This window comes from Eptatretus burgeri, chromosome 9, assembly GCF_056783735.1.
Source record: "Eptatretus burgeri isolate ZD-2024b chromosome 9, Ebu_testis_v1, whole genome shotgun sequence".
Lineage (NCBI taxonomy): Eukaryota > Metazoa > Chordata > Myxini > Myxiniformes > Myxinidae > Eptatretus > Eptatretus burgeri.
Window position 1 is genome coordinate 57,597,683 of NC_140969.1, and position 24,643 is coordinate 57,622,325.

At 42.9% G+C, this 24,643-nt stretch overlaps 1 protein-coding gene across 36 annotated transcripts in view; it reads right to left on the minus strand.

The window, feature by feature from the left end:
• Nucleotides 1–24,643, minus strand: part of LOC147020161 (CUB and sushi domain-containing protein 3-like) — a 1,491,173-nt gene that overhangs the window by 1,112,698 nt on the left and 353,832 nt on the right. For 3 of the 36 annotated variants that reach the window (XR_015061662.1, XM_085895206.1, XM_085895205.1), the window contains exon 1: nt 18,859–19,483. The exons of the other annotated variants lie outside the window; for them this stretch is intronic. Coding sequence is in view for 2 of the 3 variants with exons in the window: in XM_085895206.1 (XP_085751332.1) it covers nt 18,859–19,183 (325 nt within the window). In the remaining variant the exon portion in view is untranslated. Of the gene's footprint in view, nt 1–18,858; nt 19,484–24,643 lie in introns of those variants that run through there. 36 annotated transcript variants of the gene reach the window in all.

The following is a 24,643-nucleotide window of genomic DNA, read 5'->3' on the forward strand; positions in this document are numbered from 1 at the left end:
AGACATGAAATCAGAGCCATATCCCTCGACATATCGCGTGCCTTTGACACGGTGTGGCACCCTGCCCTGCTCACCAAACTCTCTTCCTATGGTATCCAAGGCCATCTCCACTCTTGGCTTGCAGAATTCCTCTCCTCTCGCAACCAATGTGTGGCCCTAAATGGAGTTCTTTCATTCCCTCTTCCTGTCCAGGCTGGAGTTCAAGGCAGTGTTCTGGGCCCTCTTCTTTTTCTGGTTTTCATCAATGATGTCTTTGACTCTGGAAAATCCTCTTCATTTCTTTGCTGTTGACTCCACCCTCTGCCGTACCATCTGTCATCCCTCAAACTGGCAAGCAGCAGCTTCTTTGCTCTTTGCATATCTGGGTAAAATCACAAACTGGTCCATCATGTGGAACATGTCTTTCAATCCTGACAAATCTCTCACTACGTCTCTATGAAAGGACTGTCAGAACACCCCCCCCCCCCCAACGCCCAACGCCCATCTATTTTCTCAACAACTCTTTTGAATGAAGATGTCCTTTTGTTTAACCTTCTGGGTCTCACTATCTGCCAAGATCTTTCCTGGGAAAGCCACATTTCAAAGCTGCCCTCCAAAGCAAGTTGCCTTCTGGGCATCGTCCATCATGCAAAGTCCTTCCTTGGCACACCTGAGGTCCTGACTACATGCAATGCTTTCATCCACAGCCTGATGGAGTAATGCCCTCCCTTCTGGGCTGGTATTCCTGCCTCTCACCTTTCTCGGCTTCACACAGTGGAAACCAAAGCATTTCGGATCATTGGTATCTCCTGCGATGAGGCTGAGTCTTTGGGCCTCTCACTCTCTCACCGCAGGCAGGTCGGTGGTCTTTCTGTCTTCTACCATCTCCTTTCCAGTCTCGCCCCCCCCCCACCGCTCTGTCTGCGATTTGTCCCCACAATATTTCCTCAGGGCGCTCAATTAATGATAGAGCAGAGCTTAAAGATAGAACAGAGCTCCCTAGGTACAGCACTGTTCTCCCCAATCCAGCAACAGTGCACTGAAAGGGAACCATAAACATATCCCATCTTCCTGCAAGATCACCACTCCGAATTGGTCATCCAAACTTGGGGTCATAACAAAAATAAATCGCCCCATGGGGGACTGATGGTTTTTTTTTCTCCAATAGGCAGGGTGAAAATGAGGGATTGGGGGGAAGAGATCATGCTCCCCCCCCGCCCCCCACCTTCCTCAAGTGGTACGGTTATGGGGTGTACAACTTAAGTTAATGGCATGGTCCTTATATTTCATGAAGAGTTTGATCTGCCTCTGGTTGTCAGTTTCTGAAATGTTTAAATAAATTACCTGAGTTTGAGGCTAAACCCTCCTTTTCAGCCTCTTAGTGGGGGCGGATCCAGATCGGGAGGACAACCCCATGACACCTCACTGTTTTGATGCATCAAACCAAATTTGGTCCATAATCGGTCATATAGTTTGTGAGGAGAATATGTTTCAGTTAAATGTTAATAAAGTATGCATGGATGGTCCCACTCTCTGAGCTTATTTTGGAGAAACAAGTAAAAAAAAAGATAAAATTTCATAGCCCTCGTTGTTTTAGTAATTTTGCTGTATGGAGTTAAAGAGCGAGCCCAAACCTATGGACAACTAAAATTGCTGCCAGTCTACCAGTCAGCTATCTTTGATCAGATCACAAAATAAAGCTGGATGCAAGTGTATGCCATTGTGCACTGTGCTTGTGCCAAGTTTGAACAAAATCGGACATTGCACGTCAGAGAAATGGTTGAGGACACGTTTAAGTAACAAAATGGCCAACAGTCAGCCATCTTGGATCTGATCTCAAAAAAAATGACGTACACATGCAAGTCATCATTCATTATGTGTGTGCTCGTTTTGATCATCGGTAAATGCATGTCCAATAAATGGTTGAGGACATGTTTAACATTGGGTTTTCTTGGAACTCGTGACCACCAGTCAGCCATCTTGGATTTGATCTTGAAAAAAAAAATGATGCCCATATGTAAGCCATCGTTCCTTATCTGTGTGCAAAGTTCAAACAACATCGGTAAATGCCCGTCCGGGAAATGGTTGCGGGCATGTTCACCATCAGGTTTTTTTCTACAACTAAAATGGCCGCCAGTCGGCCATCTTGGATCTGATGTCGAAAAAAATGACGTACATATGTATACCATCATGTGTTGTTTTTGTGCCAAGTACGAATAAAATCAATCTATACATGTCTGAGATATGGTTGTGAACGCACACACGGACAAAAAAAAAATAGACCAAATCCATAAGCCCCTGTTTTGGACTAAGTCCAACGGCAACTAACCTAATAACTCCAAAGGCAACTCAAAGGATAATATGTGGTTCATGGAATGTTGGAATATTATTGGACAATGGTAAAAGACCAGAATGTAGAGCAGCTCTCATAGCCAGAACATTGAGCAGGTTCAACACTGACATTACTGGTTTAAGCAAAATAAGGTTTGTAGAAGAGTCACATCTGGAGGAGTTAGATGTAGGCCACAGATTCGACTGTTTGGATCAGGGTGATTACATGAGGTGGCAGTGCACTGCCTGCTTGAAGTCCAGGAGGGAAGAATGGGACAGAACAGCCTCTGAAAGTCAGTTCCGTAGATGAGAGCAGTGAGGGAAAAAAGTGTGTTCAGTCAACCTGGATTTTGGAAATTTAACCAGGATGGGCTACTGGAAGAATGCATACATCCTCAAAATGCTGGGGAGGATTGAAGGTATGAGGGAGTGGAGAAAGCAATGTTGGAGAATGTAAGGTAGAAAACAGAGACCACTGACCTGTCTGCATTGTCAGAGAAACGGACCTTGTGTTTTGGAATCCGTGATGGGCTGGAGAACCCAAATCATTTTGGGAGCATTAGATTCCACAGAATCCATGAGAGATAGGTGTGATGCTGGAGCACCAAACCAAAGCAGAGAGCAGTACTTTACTGAGATAGACAAAGACCTTGTAGATTGTGAGTAGGTATGATTTTCTAAGGAAAGACTTCGATTGATGGAGGATGTCCAATCTGCAGCTAGCTTTGGAGGCCAGCTTTGTTATGCGGTCAGCCCAGGAAAGGTCATGGCTGATGGTGAGGCCTATGCATTCAAAAGACTGTACCTCTTCCATTAGATGACCAAGGAAATAGATATATAGGTTCATTTGATAATCATTCTGAAGTGACATGGTAAGACTGTGGGGTTTTCCAGGATTTTTTTTTTTGTATACATTGTCAAGGCTCGTGGAAGAGCTTGAATGAAGGACGTGTTCCATTTATCAAACCAGTGTCTAATCATTTCCAGATCAACAGAGAAAGAGAGTCACAGCTGCTGTATGCCAAGCAGTAGGGTGGGGTACTGTACCACACGCTGTGGAGGAATCAGCAAAAAAGGAAGAGAGGGTTTTCTGGAGTGTTGAACAAGTCATTCATTGAGATGAGAAACAAAACTAGACCCAATGCACTGCCTTTCATAACTCCAGCCTCCACTGGCTGGGAGAGGGTTCTATTGATAGTAACATGTTGACTGCAGGAGTGGAAGAAGTCAGACATCCTAGAATGAAGGTGGCCTTTGATGCCACAGGTAGCAGAATGCCAGGCTGTATCAAATGCCCAATATATTTCCAGGGATATGGTCTCTCGTTTTCAGATTTAGGGTCTCAAACTGGGAAATAATTCAAAATGATGGCCTGAGAATGGTCAAGAATGGCCGTTTTAATTTCAAGGGCCAACTTCATAAAATTAAAGCACCTCAGTCCATAAACAACATCTGTAAACATAAACATCAGTCCATAAACAACATAAACAACATCTTGCGGTTCCGGTTTTGAGCGGCAAGAGGTCTCCTTCGGGGCTCCCTGCTGACATTCCCAAAGTTAAGTTCCGGTTGTTATTTGTCCCGTTTTAACTGTTTAATTTTCTCACCTACATGTTAATGTGTGTTCCTAGTTCGGTTTTGTTTCAAAAATCGTGCTATTTTGTGAGTATTTATGTCGACGTTCTTACTTGGTGTTTGAGGCCTAGTCCTAGGTTTGAGGCCTACCGGTTCCACTCGGTGTTCGATCGGTTTTTTTTGTTTGTTTTTTCTCCCCATTACCTTCAATTTCTATCCTCCCCATTACCTTCAATTTTCATCCTCCCCACTTTCCAAACATCCCCCATTCTCCCAACTAATCTCTTTCTTATCTCAAAAAAAAAAAATATATATATATATATATATATATATATATATATATATATATATATACCCAACAACAACAACACGCTCACCTTCTCCCGATTCTGCTACTTCTTCTTCCTCTTAACTTCCTCCTCGTCTTCCTCGATTTCTTTTTTTTTTACACTTCCATGACCTAATCTGTTGAACTCTCTCATACATTAATATTAACAACAAAAACGATCTTATAATGCTTCATCTTCCTCTCTCACACATGTGGTACTCTTTACTGTTTCACAATGCACTACTCTTCTGCTATTTTAACAGACTGCTCTCATTTCGACCTCTCCTTCATTCCTTGCCTAAAAAATCCAACTATTACAGCGCTTGTTCTCTCCATGCTCTGAATTCGCCTTCATTGCATCCATCAAGAATTGTGTTAAATCGCATCTCTGACCTAAAACTTTTAAAAACCACAGTTTGCCATGGATGCTCGCTTTCCATCAACCATTCTTTTTTTCCAACTTCAGTGCCAACTCACCCCCCTCACCCCTCACTCTCAAAGCAACCATCCCACTCTTCTCCCTCCAAGCCTCCCTCTCACCTCTTTCAAAAATTCCCCCCTCACCTTTCTCCCACCTTTCATCCCCCTCACTCTTCCTTCTCTAAGTTGCCCCCCCTCTCATCCACCAACCTGCCTCCCTCCACTGCCCTCTCACCTCCATCTCTTCACTCCACCTCCTCAAATCCTCAACTGCCATCTTCCTTGTCTCTTGTCCCCCCTCTCTCCCAGCACCACAGAGCCTTTTCTCCTCCTCATTCGGCCCCCTCCCTCGCTATTCTGCAATACCCCACACTCCTTCAGCAACCCTCCTTACCTCCCCCTCGTCCCTCGTCCTACCCTCCCCCGCCCCCTCCACCTCCTGCACCCAAAGCCTCCTCCCCTACCTCTTCATTAAAAGTGTGGACCTCAAATATCCGGGGCCTTCGCTCAAACCTTTCAGATCTTTCCATGCAGGTTGCCACTGACAAACCAGACATTATCTGCCTAACAGAAACTTTCCTCTCCCAAGACGTGTCTGACTCCCAAGTATCACTCCCTGGTTACTCCCTCTTACGGTATGACAGACCTGAGCCTCGTCCTGGTGGAGGTGTTGCTCTCTTCATCAAAGACTCTATTCCTCACTCTCCCTGCACTGCTCTCACTCCCCCACACCCCCAGGAATACCTCTGGCTTCGGCTTCCCCTCCACTCCCACCTCATGTTTATATGTGTACTGTACCGTCCACCGAACAGTGATGACTCCATCTACACCTCACTCTCCGAAAACATGGACCATCTTCTATCTTCTCATCCAAACTCTCTCTTCCTCTTATGTGGCGACTTCAATTGTCATCACGCCAGTTGGCTAGGTGTGGGTACCTCTCTCACCTGCCATGGGACATCAGCAAAAGCTTTCTGTGACTCATTGGGACTGACTCAATCGGTCAACTTCCCGACCCGGATCTCAACCAATGGTACTCCATCTCTTCTGGATCTGATTTTGACAAATTTCCCTGACAATATCTGCTGCTCTTCCTTCGCTCCAATTGGTTCTTCTGTCCATGTCCTTGTTAAAGTGGACATCTCTCTGGCTGTCATCAGAGAACCACCTCACCGCCGTCGAGTCTGGCATTTCACTCAAGCCGACTGGCAGGGTCTCCGAGCAGCCATCAAACTTACAGACTGGTCTCCTATCACTACTTTCTCAAACATCAACTCATCCTGGGAATTCTTTCAAAGAAACTTGCTCTCCCTCATGCACAGATTTATCCCCTCTCGTGTTCAGTTGTCTTACCCTTCCTCCCGCCCTTGGTTTACTGAAGCTTGTGGCGAGGCAGTTGTCCTGAAACAACTTGCCTTTGCCTCATGGAAAGCAAACCCAACTGAGGGCAATCTCAGTTCTTTCCACAAAGCTCGGAACAAGTGTGTATCTACCCTCAGGAGAGCCAGAAAACAACATCTTTCTCATCTCAAGTCTGAACTCTCAAACCTCTCTCCCTCCTCAAAATCCTGGTGGCGTTTAATCAAATCTGTTTCTGGTGTATGTTCCCCCTCCATCCCCTCCCTTACCTCAAATGGCCGCACTGCTGATTCCACACGTGATAAAGCTGAATGTCTAAACTCGGTGTTTGCAGCTAAATCTTGTGTCCCAAACCCATCACTATCTCTACCCACTTTACCCAGTCGCACCCAACTGTCCCTGGACTCTGTATCCTTTTCTCCTGACAAGGTGGAGAGCTTGCTTTCAAACCTCGAGTCAGATTCTGCAACCGGTCCAGACGGCATCAGCCCACGTGTCCTCAAAGCCTGCTCTTCTGCTCTTGCTCACCCTCTCTCTGTTCTATTCACCCTCTCATTTTCCCAAGGTCATCTGCCATCTGCTTGGAAATCTGCTAACATCACTGCCCTGCATAAAAAGGTGCAAAAACAGATCCCTGTAACTACAGACCAATCAGCCTTCTCCCAATCATCAGCAAGGTTATGGAATCCATCATTGCTTCAGACATGAAATCCTTCCTCTTCTCCAATGGCTTGATTTCCAATCATCAATTTGGTTTCAGACCAGGTCACTCTACCCTGGATATGCTGCTACTGCTCTCCCATCAATGGATGGAGGTCCTCAATGCCAGACAGGAAATCCGAGCCGTATCCCTGGACATATCACGTGCTTTTGACACAGTCTGGCACCCTGCCCTACTCACCAAACTCTCTTCCCATGGTATTCAAGGCCATCTCCACTCATGGCTCGCAGACTTCCTCTCCTGTCGCAGTCAACGTGTGGCCCTAAACGGAGTTCTTTCATCCCCTCTTCCTGTGCAGGCTGGAGTTCCTCAAGGTAGCATTCTTGGCCCTGTTCTTTTTCTGGTTTTCATCAATGATCTCTCGGACTCTCTGGAAAATCCTCTATTTCTCTTTGCCGACGACTCCACCCTCTGCCGTACCATCTGTCATCCCTCAGACCGGCAAGCAGCAGCTTCTTCGCTCACTGCAGATCTGGATAAAATCACAAACTGGTCCAACACGTGGAACATGTCTTTCAATCCACACAAATCTCACACTCTCACTATGTCTCTTCGAAAGGACCGTTTACAAAACCCCCCCATCCACTTTCTCAACAATCCTCTGGAAGAAGTCTTTTCTTTCAAGCTTCTGGGTCTCACTATCTGCCATGACCTTTCCTGGGAAAGTCACATTTCTAACCTTGCCTCAAAAGCCAGTCGCCGACTGGGAATCCTCCGTCGTGCAAAGTCCTTCCTCGGCCCTCTTGAGCTCCTGACTACTTACAAAGCTTTTGTCCGTAGCCTGATGGAGTACTGCTCTCCCCTCTGGGCTGGTGCTCCTGCCTCCCACCTTTCTCGACTTCACGCTGTCGAAACCAGGGCTTTTAAGATCATTGGCATCTCCCGCAATGAAGCTGAGTCTTTGGGCCTCTCACTCAATCACCGCAGGTTGGTCGGTGGTCTTTCTGTCTTCTACCGACTCCTTCTCCAGCCTTGCCCCCCCTGCTCTCTCTGCGATTTGTCCCAACCACATTTCCACAGGGCGCTCAAGGTCCGCCAACAACCCCCTTCTGGTAAAACTACCAAAATCACGAATCACTGCTCATCTTCACTCTTTCATTCCTCTTTTTTTCCCGCCTTTGGAATAAACTTCCTCACTCTATTCTTTCCCATTCTTCCCTCCAGGCTTTCAAAACAGCTGTTCACCACCACCTCTTATCTTCCCCCATCCAAATCCTCGATCTTTTCTACCCCGATAATCCACCCAAGCCCACTTCCTTCAATTCTCCTGCTTTCCTTCCTGAAAGTCCCTGTAATGTCCATCTTCTCCTCGCCATGTTCCCCGTCCCATCCCCATCCCTCTCCCTTCCACAGTTCACCTGTGTCTGTTCCCCAATGTTTTGTCCCTTCCACTCCCACCCCTCTTGTCTCATGCCTCCTTGCTGTGAGTTGTGTGTTAGCTCTCATACGAGCCTCGACCAAGGTATACAAAAAAAAAAAAAAAAAAAAAAAAAAAAATCTGTAAAGTTTTTGATTAATCGGTTCAGAGATTCTTAAGATAATCTTTGAAAAAAATTTTTAAATCCATGATGGCCACAAATCAGTTTTGTTGTAGCTAATGCATGAGATATCACGATCGATAACAACCCGGCGAAGTTTTCAGTGTATCAGTGTAGCGTTCTCAGAAAAGCGTGACAAAATAGGGTGGAATAATAATCATAATAACAAAAGCTCAGCAAGAGCAATTGGCTTCCAGCCACACTGGCATGGAAACCTAATGATTAACCCTCCCCTATAGGATAGCATGGGGGAAGGCTTATTGCTGTTATAGGGTTTGTTTCTACCATTAGTGCCCTCAATTTTTCCTGGTACAACAGAGTTTCCTTCCCCAAGGAGTACAAAGCCACCATTTTGAATGTTTTTTTTTTAATTACTATTATTTTTCTTCCTGCACTCCCAATTTCTGAGCTATATTTTGGAGCCGGGTGGGACTTTTGGAATGAAAATTTGCATCAATAAAAGGGAATACAAAGTATGGGGGCTGACAATTATTTGACCTTGACCTAATTTTGTCATTACCTAATTATGGACAATTTAACATTTTTCACCACAACTCGACAAAGGTTTGTCTGATCAGAATGAAATTGTCCTCTCCAGATAGCCTTGAGCAAGGTGCATTTACGCTTAATTTATGTTATACCCCTCTAGGTTAAAGGTCTCAGTCTTATACCCCGAGGAGGACTAAACCACTACTTAGGTTTTTATCCCTTTTTTTCTGCCAATGTACGAGGACTTTCGGAATGAAATTTTGCATCATTAATGGGAATACAAAGTATATGGGGTTGACATAAGTGACCTTGATCTAATTTTTAAGGTCTTGACTTAATTGTAGACTTTTTAAAACTTTTTTTCACCAAAACACGACTAAGGTTTGGCCAATCGAAATGAAATTGCCCTCTCGATAGCCTAGAGCAAGACGCATGTATGCTTAATACCCCTCTAGGTTAAACATGAAGGTTAAATGGTGGTCTGAAAAAAATAATGTGGTCAGCTCCAAATGGAGGTCTGGAAAAAAACAAAACGTGTTTTTTGTCATCACTCAATTTTTCGAATGCAGAATCTCCAACACCGCTTGGCCTTCCAAGATGTTCTTGCACTAAAGCTGGGCATCTGATATTTGTTTTGCATCCTTGCGCTACATTTTTCAGATTGTGATGTAATGAACAAAAAAAAAACACCTTTATGATCACAACTTGAATAATTATCATGGATAGATTGTAGATGTGGACAAATTTTCTTAATTTACACTCTATCCCTAAATGTTAAAAGTCATCGTCAAATGGCAATCCGAACAAAATATGCTATCATTGGATCGTGGACCAAGGGTACATCATGGGCGATTGCCAAGGCTAAGCCAGGGGAGGCACAGATATCTCTTTCTGATCACAGATATCTACAGTAATTGTTGTTCTTGTGGTTGTTGTTTCATTCCTCTATTCTCTGCATCTTCCGTAATATTTTGACACAACTTTTTAATTATCCACACGTCGTGGCACACGATTTAACAGCAGTGCAAATTTCATGATGGTTGATTAAATCATTACATGGATATAAAGGAGGACTTGGGTGGCAGTAGATTCACTCACAGCATTTCATCTTTTTCACGGCACACAATCGTGATTTTCCTTTCGAACGACTCCAGAAATTTCCTTTGAAAAACTCAAATCCTATCATCTGTTATACCTTGTGCTCAAAACCCTTGTGCCTTCCAGTATGCACAATGTTGTACCTTTTTAAGTTTAAGGTGATGTTTTGTGTTGTAAATTCTACTTGTAATACATACATGGAAAATTAGGACAGTATTACTGTGCACAATTGTTTGACTATCACAATATTTTTCCAATGATTCATGCTTTTTCTGTGATTGGTAATATTCTGCAGTTGGAAATAATGTAATAATATTGTGTCCTCAACTAGAGTGTATTTTTGTTCAAATCTTTTACTTGGGTTTTGCTGCATTTTCAGTCCCATTTGATCTTTCTTTTTAATCCAGAGATAAAGGCTGATGATAGTGGGACGAGAGGCCGACACCGAAAATGGGTCATGGGGTAAGGGACAGAAGTGCACAAGAAACGAACAGACAGGAACCATCATTGGATGGCTTTAAGCATGCACCTTATGTACATCATAAATTGTGAAGTATGGGCATGAGAACGAGGGAACAGAGGGGGTAAGTAAGCAGAAGACATGTGATCAGATATGAAAAGCTTGCAGAGAAAATGTGGAGAGAAAAAGTGCAGGCAGACGAGAGGAAAGCCAGTGAAAAGAGAAAAGATCATGAATAAGATTTGATTGGACAAACTCAGGAAGGCGATTCCACAGTCAGGAAAATATTAGGACAAAAGGGTGGATGTGAACAGCTACTTTATATTTGAGAAGGGTAACAAGGTATGAGGCTGGCAGGATGGCCTAAAGGTAAACACACTTGCCTCGAAGCTGTATAGCCTGGGTTTGAATCGTAACTCAGCTACAAACTGTCATCCTGGTGTTTCATCAATATGTGTCCCGGCCCTCGGATGGATGTTAAATGGGCATCCCGTCTGCTGGCATTCGTTGGTGAAAGTTAAAAATTCCAGTGTCCTTCGCTAAGGGAAGGCGAGTTATCGTTGGTACCACGGTCAAAGTACAAATTCCTGCCCTGGCTTCCTGAGTCAAAGAAGTGACATGACCAGGATTGTAACCTAGTAACTGCTGCAACAGCACCAACACTCGACATACAATGCCTTCAAAAAGTATTCACACCCCTTTACTTTTCACATTTTGTTGTGTTACAGCCTGAATTATATTTAAATTTTTGTCACCGATCTACACAAAATACTCCATAATGACAAAGTGAAAATGTGTTTTTAGAAATTTTTACAAATTTCTTGAAAATGAAGTACAGAAAGATCAAATTTACATAAGTATTCAGCCCCCTGAGTTTATGGTTTGTCGAAGCATCTTTTGCAGCGATTAAAGCTTTGAGTCTTCTTGGGTATATCTGTATCAGCTTTGCACATCTGGATTTGGGGAGTTTCTCCCATTATTTCTTGTCCATTTGCTCAAGCTTTGTTAAGTTGTATGGGGAACGTTGGTGAACAGCAATCTTTAGGTCTTTCTGTAGATTCTCAATGGGATTCAAGTCAGGGCTTTGGCTGGGCCACTCAATAACTTTCACGTTCTTGTTCTGAAGCAATTCCAGTGTTGATGTGGCTGTATGCTTGGGGTCATTGTCCTGTCGGAATATAAACCTTCACCGCAGTCCAAGGTCTTTTGAACACTGTTTCAAGTTCTCCTCAAGGATTTGCCTGTATTTGGCTACATTCATTGTTCCCTTTATCCTTACAAGTCTCCCAGTCCCCGCCACTGAAAAGCATCCCCATAGAATGATGCTGCCACCAACATGCTTCACAGCAGGGATGTGTTAGATGGGTGATGAGCTTTGCTCAGTTTCCACCAGATGTCACGTTTTGGATTCAGGCCAAATAGTTCAATTTTTGTCTCATCAGACCACAGAACATTTTTCCTCATGCACTCAGTCATTCACATGCCTTTTTGCAAACTCCAGGTGTGCTACCATGTGCCTTTTTCTCAGGAGTGACTTACATCTGGCCACTCTCCCAGATTTGTGAAGTTCTGCAGAAACTTGTTCTTCTGGCAGGTTCTTCCATCTCAGCCAAGAAACTTCGTAGTTATGTGAGAGTGGTCATGAAGTTCTTGATCACCTCCCTGACCAGGGTCCTTCTTGCCCATGTGCTCAGTTTGGTTGGACGGCCAGCTCTTGGAAGAGTCTGGTTAGTTCCATATTCTTTCCATTTCCTAATGATGGAGCTCACTGTGCTCTTGGGAACTGTTAACACTCTAGAAATTGTTTTATACCCTTCCCTTGATCTCTTCCTCCTCACAAATCCATCTCGGAGTTCTACGGACAGTTCCTTGAACTTCTTAGTAGAGCTTCTGCTCTGACATGCACTGTCAACTGTGGGACCTTATATAGAAAGGTGTGTTTCTTTCTAAATAATGTCCAATAAATTGAATTGGACACAGGTGGACACCAATCAAGTTGTAGAGACATCTCAAGGATGATCAAAGGATACTTGATGCACCTGAGCTCAATTTGGGGTGTCACAGCAAAAGGGTTGAATACTTATTGATGCAAGACATTTCAGCTTTTCATTTTTTTACTTCCGAAATCTATATTGATGACTTCCGTCCTCTGTTTGTGTGTGTGTTTGTTTGTAGGCACGATAACTCGAGAACGGAAGAAGCTACCAATGTCAAATTACACCACGTGATTCAGGAGGGTGATGGCAAGCGCTGATTAGTATTTGGTCAAAATCGGCCAAAGGTCAAGGTCACAGTGAGGTCAAACAATTCGATTTTTGATGGTTTTGTACAGAATCATCGTAGAAACTTCTGCTTTGCGTCGCTACCTTCTCTAGAGACAGCTTTTATTAGACAAGGTCAGAGGTCAAGTTAACAATTTCGTAAGTACCAATCTATGACTGCTTGTTTATTAATTTTGAAAATTTCTAATGAAAACAAATTCCACTTTGACATTTTGGGGTATTTTGTGTTGATCAGTGACAAAAAAAAAAATCTCAATTTAATCCATTTTAAATTCAGGCTGTACTGAAACAAAATGTGAAAAAGTCAAGGGCCGTGAATACTTTCTGAAGGCACTCACTGGAAGACAGGGTACATGGCGGCGGCGACACCGACGATGAAGGAATGGGTTGCTGGATAAGTGTGTGTGACCTTAGTGAACTGGAGATGGATGAATGACAGATGGCAACCAGGGGAGGATCATAAATTTGTTAGGACACCAAAATAAAACTTCTCGGTATCATTAAATCTTACAGTCTACACTTTAGATTGTAAAAGTGTAAAAAAAAAAACAAGATAAAAACTGTGATTTGACTTCATCATTTATCTTATGGTTATTTCCTTCACTTTAGCTTTACATATTTAGATTTCTCAAGTCCCTTACATCTGCTCCAGAAACAAATTTTGTTAATTTAAATGAGCTTCAGATCAGAGTTGTAAAGCTCCAAAAGATAAAGTATATTAATCAAATATGCTGCAACTATAAAAAAGAGATGTACACCCCCATGAGAGTCATTCAGAAAGTTCCAGGAGTGGGGTATTTGCACCCTGGTGCCCCATTTTTCTCTGTTTAAATTTACTTGTGTGCTTGTTACTATTAGTTCGACATCATTTGTTGATTCAGAGAATTTCAGACATAATCCAGAATTTCACGATGACATGCAATTATGGACCTTCCTAATTAGCAGCGAGGCATCATCACACTATTATGCGAAGAATGTGCATCTCTAAATAAATTAACAAACACATGGTGGTCATGCTTGGAGAACTTGTACCCTCATTATAATGGACGGATAGCCTTAAGCATGAACCCGAGTCCTTCGAAGATGACCCCAGGTCAGTATGGCTGGTCCATGTGATGACCCACAAGGTGTTGCTCAGGTAGAGGCATGAATCAAGGATCGCTGCACTAAAGTTACCACAACATCCACAGAAATTTGCAAAGCAGCATTTTCATCATCAGAACCATGAACAAAAATGTTCCCCTGAAACCTCAGCACTCACAAATGACAGAAACACCTGGACGTGAATTTCTCAAACTGTTCAATGCAGATCCAAGCGCACGTTATCGCTCATCTGGTAAGTGGTGACAAAACATGATTCACCAAACCAAATTGCAATCCACACAATGGAAGCACAGGAGTTTACCGCCTCCATGAAATTCCACACCCAACCCTCAGACAGCAACAGCATGACCTTGGTTATCTGGGATGCCAAGGGAATCCTGATAATTGACTATATACCTGACAAAACTAAAACACAGGGAAACATTGTGTCAGACTCATGTAAAAAATAATTGTGGAAAACCATTAAAGAGAAACACTGAGGAATGTTGACCAAAGATGTGTTCTTTGTTCAGGACAATGAGCCTGTATACAAGGCCAATGTTGCGCAAACCGCCAGGTGTGACTGTAGATTTGAGCATCTGAATTACTCTCGTATAGCCCAGACCTGGCACCCAGTGACCATTAACTAAACCTTTTTGACATCTTAGGTCCCGCCCGCGTGCCAGCCTATTCATCGATGGAGAAGAATTGACTGAAGCAACCAAGATATGGCTGAAGGAACAATCTGAAAACTTATATTTTATTGGTATAGATAGTTTGAAGTACAATAGATAGTTCAAAAAGCACATTGAAGTCAAGAAATGCTTCGATATTTTTATATAAATATAATATGGGCATCAGCCCTGTTGGGGGGCTTATATGTTGCTTGCTGTCAGTGCGTCCGTCCGTCCGGTCTGAGCAGCTACTCGAAAATAACTGGACACATTTCTTTCATAATTGGTACATGTATTCAATATTAACTGGGTGTGAGGCATATCAAATGCAATCAAAGCCAAACGTCACGGAACACACGGAACAATGTTTGTCATTTTTAAATAAAATGCTTTCGGAAACCATTATTTATTTATATACACGATACCATTTCCACTACCAACACAAAACTTTGAATTATTTATTTGTTTATACACATTTTATGATCTTCACTATGTACATACTGTACTACCTTGAATTATTTCTTTATATATATATATATATATATATATATATATATATATATATATATATATATATATATATATATATATATATATATATATATATATCCACATTCCATCTCTTAAATCTTCAAGTGTGGTTGGGGCTGTGTCCTTGATGAAGTTGTTCATCATGTCCAAGAGAGGGAATGCTGAATGGAGATGTACATTTGAGTACGAGTCCCTTCCAATTATTGATCATTTCCTCATTGCGGATGAACTGCACTTGAGGACAGCATTTAAAAGGATTTCAGGCTGCATGGTGCAATTGGTGACATGCGGAATCTATTTGCGGAATATTTAGTCCAACATGTAGCCCGTCTCATTGGTTACCACACTTTATTTCTGTGAGTTGTTCGTTCCTCCTACTGATCACAATGTGTGGGGAAGCAGTGAGAGGGACTGTGAACAATAACAGGCAATGGAAGGGGCGTGTTGGGCCGGTATGTTGAATAAGGAAGCAAGAGACAGACACCGCGGTGCGATTCGTGTGAGGTACGGGCGCCACATATCGGTGCTGAAGCTTATGATCCAATCTTAATGGATAGATGTGGGTGAACTGTATGAGCATACGACGAACAAAACAATGCGATACAAAAGTGTAGGGTTTAATGAAGCAAGAGCAAATCCACAGCCGATTTCAAGTTCAGAAACAGAAATTGTATGAAACACGAAAAACGGGAAGGATAAATGTGAGAAAGGTCAGTGCAGGAATCATAATGGAAGGAAGGAATGATAAGGGTCAAACACAGAGTGGAATATGGCTACTATTGAAACAGCAAACATGGGCATGGCAAGCAAAGGATCAGAAAACATGGAAACCTTAAATATTGAGCGAGTCTGGGTTCTTTAAGAATGAGAACAGCAAGTAATAAAGCAGAAAATGCTGGATCGAAACCATGTGTTAGGCAAGGGATCAGCACAATGTGCAGAAATAACAAATGCAGTGAATGCAAGTGGGATGAGTAGAGTACAAGAGCGGGAAACGCAAGTGACTATGCAGTCTAGAAAAAAAAAATTGAGGTAAATAGAACCAGCTCTTTGTGCACACCAAACACGATTATACAGCCCGACGTTTATCACTCCCAATATTCGGCAAGTACTTCACTTTCCACGCTATGTTGAGACTGTTTATCGGTGTCTATGTTCGTTCGTCCATCTATCCATCCATCCCTCTCGTGTTCGTATAAACTCCTGAAATTCCATCGGACCAGAGAAAATTGTCTCTTTTGACTGGTGATCCATGGTAATGTCCTGTGCAGATCTCACTCATTCGTTACCAAGGATTTCCCTGTTGCTTTGAACTTGGCTATGAAATGGAGTTACACTTCGTTCAAACTCCTTCATGTTCAGGTCTTCATATACAAATCCTCACAAACAAATCGGGATGTACACGAAGGTCCCTTGAACAACAAATCGGAAAGGGGTCTGTGCCTCGGCACCATGATTTTGGTACAAATTACATGGGAACACACCTTCAGCTCAAGATCCTTACATCGGATATGTGGAGTTAGGTTGTTTCGGAATGTGTGGTTATAAAAAAAAACAAAAAAAAGCTTTAAAACCATGCAGAAGTTATGTCTCAAAATAAAGGAAAGAACATGCAGAAGTTTGAGGTGAAGAAGTAATATTGTGTGGGATTTTGAAGTGAAGAGGTGAATCTTGTGAAATTTGAAGTGAAAGGAGGGAATCGTGTGAGAGTTTTGATTGAGGAGGTGAACCATACGGGATTTTGGAGCCCGGAAAAGTGAGTCACGTGAGATTGTCAATTGGAGGAAAATCGCGTGCAATTTTGGAGTGGAGATTAATTGTGTGGGATTTTTGAGTGAGGAAATGAATTTCCTGGGGTTTGGGAGTGAAGAGGTGAATCACATCAGATTAAAGAGTGAAGAGGTGAAGCCCATGGGAATAAGGAGTGAAGAAGTAAATCGTGCAGGATTTGGGAGTGAATAAGGGAATCCCAGTAGATTTGAATGCGAAGAGGTGAATCCAGCATCGTTTTTGAGTGAAGGAAAAATTTAGGGGGTTTTGGTTTGAAGAGGAGAAACCCATGCAATTTTGGAGTGAAGAAGAGAAAGTTGCAGGGTTTTTTGAGTGAAGAGGTGAATCATGATATTTTAGTGTGAACAGGTGAGCTGCGCAGGATTTTTGGAGTGAAGAAGTGAGTTATGTGGGATTTTGAAGAGAAGGGGTGAGTTGTGTCAGTTGTTTCTGGAGTGCAAGGGTGAATCATTCTGGTTTATGGAGTGAGAGGGGAATTGTGTGGGATTTGAGTGAAAAGGGTGAATCAAGCGAGATTGTAAAGTGCACAGGTGAATTCATTGGGATTTGGGAGTGAAGAGGAAAATCCCACTGGATTTGGGAGTGAAGAGGTGAACCCTGCGCAATGTTGGACCGAGGGGTGAACAGTGTAGGATTTTGGAGTGAAAAGGAAAAACTCGTGGATTTTTGGAGTGAAGAAGTGATGGAGCAGAATGTTGCCATGGAATAGGATCATGCGTGATTTTGGAGGTCGGTGATAAAACTTGTGAGATGATGGAGTGAAGAGGTGAATTGTATGTGATGTTTGAGAGAAGTACTAAATCATGCGAGATTTTTAAGTGAAGGCTCATGGGCAGGGGGTTTTGGAGTGCAAGGGTGAATTGTTCTGGATTTTGGAATGAAGAGGTGAACCGTGTGGGATTTTCGAGTGAATGGGCCGAATCGTGTGGGAGCTTGAGCATGGAAAGTGTGGACGGATAAGAGCGAGTTACATTCACTCCACCGTGGCTGATGGGCCGCCTGCGGTCAGCGCGGACAATGCACAGAGTGGTGGATTTACATGGCTTCAGCTATTAGGGCCAGCACGGAGCATGAATCGAGGTTCTTTGGCATGCATGTACTGGATCCGGATACCGATAATCAAATTGGCACAAAAGGTGAGGGGTGGGGGGGGGGTGGGGGAATAAAAATAATAATAATAATTTTTAAAAATCCAAAGAGTGATCGGTCCCTGCTCAAACCCAAAGTGGTTTAAAGAAATAGTGCAAGGGGCAACAATACCGCATAGACCTACAGGGCTCGATTTTCTGTCTCTCAAGATCTTCCTGCCATGAAAAGGCTTTTTTCCATGTCGTGTGAGATGATGTATTTTTATACACATGCGCACATATATCCTCAATCACACTGACACACACACACGGCTCCGTTCCACCTTGTGAAACAGCATGTGGAGATAACAACCAACAACGCGTGCATGCGTGTGCGCGCACACACACGTGGGCACACACACACACACACACACACACACACACACACACACACACACACACACACGCGCACACACACACACGCGCACACACAGGCACACGCACGCACACGCACACGCGCGCACACAAACACACACACACACACACATACACACACACACTCGCAGGCGCACACACAGGCACACACACACGCGCGCGCACACACACACGCAGTCACAGACAGACACACACACACACGCACATGCACACGCACACACACACACACACACACACACATACACACACACACACACACACACACACACACACACACACACACACACACACACACACACGCACACACGCACACGCACACACGCACGCGCACGCACACACACACACACACACACATTCACACATGCTTACGTGCGCATGCACTCACGAACACTTGGATGATCTGGAGGTTGCAGAAAGCTCATTTTTGAGATTTTTATTTACTTACAGGTTTAAATCAATGAATTTCTGCCATGACAGACTTGACAGACTTGACGGTGCTCGAGAGGGTAAAGTGCTCATCGAGGGAGAAACTTCATCGTGAGGGGAATAGCGGGACTGGGACAGCACAAGGCAGGATGCACCAGATCGTCCGGTGAGGAGTTAAAGGTCAAGGGAAAGGATATCGAGTTAAAGAGACACATGGGAGTCAATTGAGGACCTCCCCGGAGCCGACAGAGCGACGGCGGGACATCCGTACCTCGCGCGCCCTGCGGACCCTTCCAGGACAGGAGGACGAGCAGGAGGGCAAGCAGAGGGTCATGCCTCCCACTCCGGGCCACCATCATCACCCTGTGCGATCGTCGCCTCGTCGTCCTCCTCCTCCTCTCAGGGTCCAACCGTCGGTCCGCGTGACGCTCGGCTCGAGCTCCACCTGGTGCCCCAGCTCGCTCAGAGTGAAGCCCTGAATGAGAGGACGCGCGAAACACTCCGAGCGACGCCGTGACCGCAATGTCCATGAGCATCGTCCGGGACGCAAGAACCATCGCGGAGACACGCGCCCTCCGCCGGCGACCGCTCCCCATCACCTATTTCTCCGCCTTTTGCTCCTCCCCCTTTCGTGTGCCCCGCCCCCAAAACCAACCCTCACTTGGAAGAAAACCCTTCCTCGCTCCTCGCCGATAAGAGCGCGATTGCTGTCACTACTAGATAAACCGACAGGCGCAGTGTCTTCTTATCCCACCGACGCCTCATAAGTATCTGCTGGAGCGACCGGGTGATCCTGCGGTCGATCTGCATTGGCCACGAACTCCCAACTCCAATCGAAGCTCGCTCTGGATTCCCCGATCCTTCGGAGCACGTCTCGGAGCCGACCTCCTGAGCGGGCCAACATCACCCCCTATCGACGGGGGTTTCGGGCGCGACTCGTCGGTTCATTAAATTCCATGTGTGCGCAACCGAGTGGTGTTTAACGTGGCTGAACGTCACGCCGGTTCCAACAGCAAGCAGTCAGTCATCCCGTAAACAGCCGAACTTTCCAACACAGATCTTCATCAGACAATGGGGGGGGGGGGGACTGTACTCCTACTGCAGCTGTGACCCCCAAACAGCAGACAGAGCCGCGCAAACTCTCACAAAGTTAACAAGGAAAATAGCACTCAGAGATTGCAGACCCTTACCGGGACTTGTTTTGTGTGGTGTTTGTGTACTGGTGTGTTACCTAATTAATGAGACATAACTAGAACTGCCACTTTATAACTGATGCCAGTGATGACCGGGTACCAAGACGTCCCGCTTTGATGGAATCCCACTTTGATCGGACACCTGACCCTGACCCTGACCCATGACGTTTTTTTATTATTGATCAATTGAATTTAGAATGGGATTAAAATTATTTCAATTCAAATCAAATGGAAGACCAAATAGGTACACTCCTGCTATTGGAGTCATCAGAAGGAACCCGAACAAGCAAAAAACAAAGATGAAGTCATCAAGAGGAACCTGGATATGATTCACATTTCAGCTGCTACTCCTCTACGCTCAAACCCATCCAGGAACTCCCTCATGAGCCTTATTCAAAAAATAAATAATAAATAAATAAGAAAATAAAAAAGAACCCGGATTGAAAATTTAAATAATTCTGCCTGCCAGACCATGTGTCCGATGAAGTTGAAATTTAAAACATATATTCCCCATCACCACTAGATCATAATTGTGAGGTTTCACGCCTATTGATGAAGTGTTTCCAGAGAAAACATTATTTAATATTTTCATCAATCCAACATGGCTGTCAAACCATGTGACCGATCAATTACTCCTTAAAAAAACTTGTACACGCAAGGCTTGGGGAACATTTGTGTGAAGTTTCACCTCGATCTGTTCAGCCACTTCAGAGCAGAAGATTTTGGAAGTACAGTAGACTACTCGTAAGTCGTCACCATCGAGACCGAGAAAAAAGTGACGACTTAGATGTGTGACGACTTACGCGTATGCGAACCTTCATGATGACTGTGGGGTGAAGGATGAAGTCGTGCGTGGCCTGGACACGTACATGTGAGAGGGCGTAACAATCTCTAAGCCGGCTATTGCACCAAAAGGGAAGCACAATCCTCGGGGCATAGGTTCATTGGTGAGTTCGAAAGTGATCAAGCAAAGATGGAATTCATGAATCAGTTTATCAAAAGTAAAGATAATGAACAACTGTAAGACAACTCATATACCATCGGTGATGGTATATCACCATCGACAAATGTGGAATGAATTTCTGTTAGAATTCATTGATTGGAATGAATGTGGAATGAGTTTTCATATGGAATGAAAACTCATATACCATCGACAAATTACATGACACACAGTCATCGTGATGACTACCACTCAATACCTATGTGTAAGTGAGTGTGGTGATGTACAAAACAAGCCAATATAAAACCATGATCGGACTTCAACACTAAGCTCGATCGATCCTTTACTCATTCGCCAGAGACTGCATTGCGCAGCCTGCCTACCTCTTCAGATGCATGTGGGACGGCACGCTGACTGAGCTGAACGCAGCGCAGTGATAAATAGCCTATCACTGGCGGTGTAAACCAATGAGCACGCATCACGATTCCATGAAATCGGGCTTCTCACGAGGTAGAAGTTCCATGTGACGAGTTAGGCATGGTAATTTACTTGAGTTTCCATTATGCGGCAACGGACAACATCTGACCACTTAGACGAAGTGACGACTTAGAGATGACGACTTACAGACTTTATTCAAAGGGATTTAACATTAGATAAATTCGGGACTTTTTGACGCTGCCGACTTAGGGGAAGTGATGAGTTACACGCTGCCGACTTACGCGTCTACTGTGTTTTATTTTTAAACAATATGGCTGCCGAATCACGTGGCCGATGATGTCATCAGTTTTGGCTGTGACCATTTTATCCTAAGAAGACCATCAAAATTTTTCATACTGATCAGATGTAGCATTCTACATATGCAATTATGATATCATAACTAAGGTACCTATGACATCATAAAAAATCACACTTATTCCCCATGATGAGTACTTGTGGTGTGCAAAGTTTAAATATTTTCCTTGGTGTGGTTTCAGAGAAACAGAGGTCCAAAGTTTTTCCGTTTTCCAAAATGGCTGCCACACCACGTGACCTATGACGTCAAAATTACCATTAAAACATTCTGCAACAGTAATCTCACCGATGGTGAACATTTTGACTCAATCTGACAAGTGGTTGTGGAGAAATCACAAAAGTTCTGTGCAGACAAACAATCAAACAGACAAACAAAAAAAAGAAGACGTCGTGCAGAGCACGATACTTGCAAAATGCATAAAACAAATTTGACCTAAAAAATAATTGGCTGGTTGAATTCAGTTACCTGAAATATATATCCTCTTCAGATTTCAAGTCATTCAGATGAAAATTGAGGATTTTGGAAATCTCACCAAAGTTGTTGACCTTTGGCCGATGTTGACCTTTTGACCTCAAAAACAATAGGCTTCTTCCTTTTGACAAACTCTACTATGTGGTGAAGTTTCATGAACATAGGATTAAAATTGTGACCTCTCGAGTCTAGATGATAAACAGACATACAGACAAACAGACAGACAGACAAACAGACAGACAGAATAACAAAATCGACTGACCAATATATTTGAAAAATCTTCGATTTTGCAAAAAAAATACGTCGTGCAGAGCATGATACTTGCAAAATGCACCCCTTTTAAAAGGTTACCATGGATACATAAAATTGTGCAGTTTGTTAAAATGAACATTGACAATCTTAATCAAAGCTCAGGTCAATTGGATTAAAAAAAAATTTGGCAGATTGAAATTGATTTTAGAATGTTGACCTTGAGTTAACCTTTGACTTTTTGACCTCAAAAATAGTTGGTTTCCCAATTCAGTGATTAACTTTGCAAATCCTGTTCAACTTTCAAGTTAATAGGATGTAAATTGACGATTTTTCAGTTGAAATTTGATGATTTTAGAAGTTTGACCTTGAGTTGATGTTTGACTTTCTGACTGCAAAAATAGTTGCTTTCCCAATTCAGTGATGGACTATGCAAATCCTGTTCAACTTTCAATTTAATAGGATGTAAATTGACGATTTTTCAGTTGAAATTTGATGATTTTAGAAATATGGCCGATGTCGACCTTTTGGCAAATGTTGACCACAAAAGTAATTGGTGATTGAATTCAGTGACCTGAAATGGAAATCGTCTTCAAATTGCAAGTCAATCAGATGAAAATTGAGGATTTTCGAAATCTCACCTGAGTTGTTGACCTTTGGCCTGTGTTGACCTCAAAAATCATTGGTAGTTGAATTAAATAAACAAATATGCAACTTCTCTTCAAATTTCAAGTCAATCGGATGAAAAGTGACAATTTTATAAATTCGGTTTATGTTCACCTCAAAGACCTCATATGCAAATCCTGTTCAAATTTCCAGGTAATCGGAGAAAATTGAGGATTTCAGAAATTTGACAAAGTTGTTGACCTTTTGACCTCAAAAACAATAGGTTTCTTGCTTATGATGAACTCAACCATGTGGTGAAGTTTCGTGAATATGGATTTATAATTGTGACCTGCAGGCGATTGACAGACAAAGAAACAAGGAAAAGCCGTCGTGCAGAGCACGACACTTGCAAAATCCATAAAACAAATTTGACCTCATAAATAATAATTGGTGTTGAATTAAATGACCAAATATGCAACTCCTATTCAAATTTCAAGTGAATCGGATGAAAATTTAAATTTTAGAAACTAGAACTATTTTGACCTTTTAGCCGATGTTTACCTCAAAAAGAATTGGTGTCTAAATTTGGTGACCTGAAATATAAATCCTCTTCAAATTTCAAGTCAATGGGATGAAAATTGAGGATTTTAAAAATCTCACCTAAGTTGTTGACCTTGGGGCTATGTTGAACTTTTGACCTCAAAACAATAGGCTTCTTCCTTATGACAAACTCTACCATGTGGTGAAGTTTCGTGAGGATCGGTTTAAAATTTGTGACCTGTAGGTTATAAACAGACAGACAGAATAACAAAACGACTGACCACTATACTTGGAAAATCTTCGATCTCACAAGTAACAAATGGACAGACAGAGACAGGAGTGAAAACATAACCTCCATCCACCTTCGCTGGTGGAGGTAATAATAGCATGGATCTGCGTAACCTCCGCAATCAAAGCGCTTCTGGAGAGAGAAAGGGTTCTAAAGGGTAAATGTAAAAGGTTTCTAAAGAGTATGTCTGAAGGGATGTAAAAGGTAATTTTCTGAAGGGTTCTAAAGGATTCCAAAGGGTAATTCCAAAGGATAATCCCAAAGGATTTCAATGGGTAATCCTTATGGGGTTCCAAAGGGTAATCCTAAAGGGTTCTAAAAGATAAATTATTAAGTTAAAATTCTGAAGGGTTCTCAAGGTTAAATTCTGAAGTGTTTGAAAGGTTAAAGTATGAAGGGTTCTCAAGGGTAAAAGCTAAATAGTTCTAAAGGGTAATCTTATATTAAGTGGTTCAAAAGTGTGAAATCTAAAGGGTAAATTCTAAAGGGTTTTTTTATTGATTCATATGTAACCCATGGCTGCATCATTTTCTGGGGCACGGCTCTGCCACTGATGCAATGTCTCCTGTTACCAACATGCTGGTATTCATTTTGCCGACTTCAGAAAGATGGCAGGCTGAGTCAACCCGCCTAGTGTTAATTCAACATCTGACAAGGGCTTGAACTCAAAACCCTAACTATTATACAAACACCAAGCTTATTCTAATGGATAATTCTAAGGGGTTCTAAAAGGTAAATGCTAAAGAGTTCTAAAGGATAAATGCTGAAGAGTTCTGAAAGGTAACTCCTAAAGGGTTCTGAAGGGTAACTTCTAAAGGGTAACTGTGAAATGGTTCAAAAGGGAAAATTCTGAGGGGATCTAAAAGATAAATTCTGAAGGGTAATTTCTGAAGGGTGAATGTGAAAGGGTTCCAAGTGGTAATTCCTAAATGATAATTCTAAGCAGTTCTAAAGGATAATTTCTAAAGGGTAAAT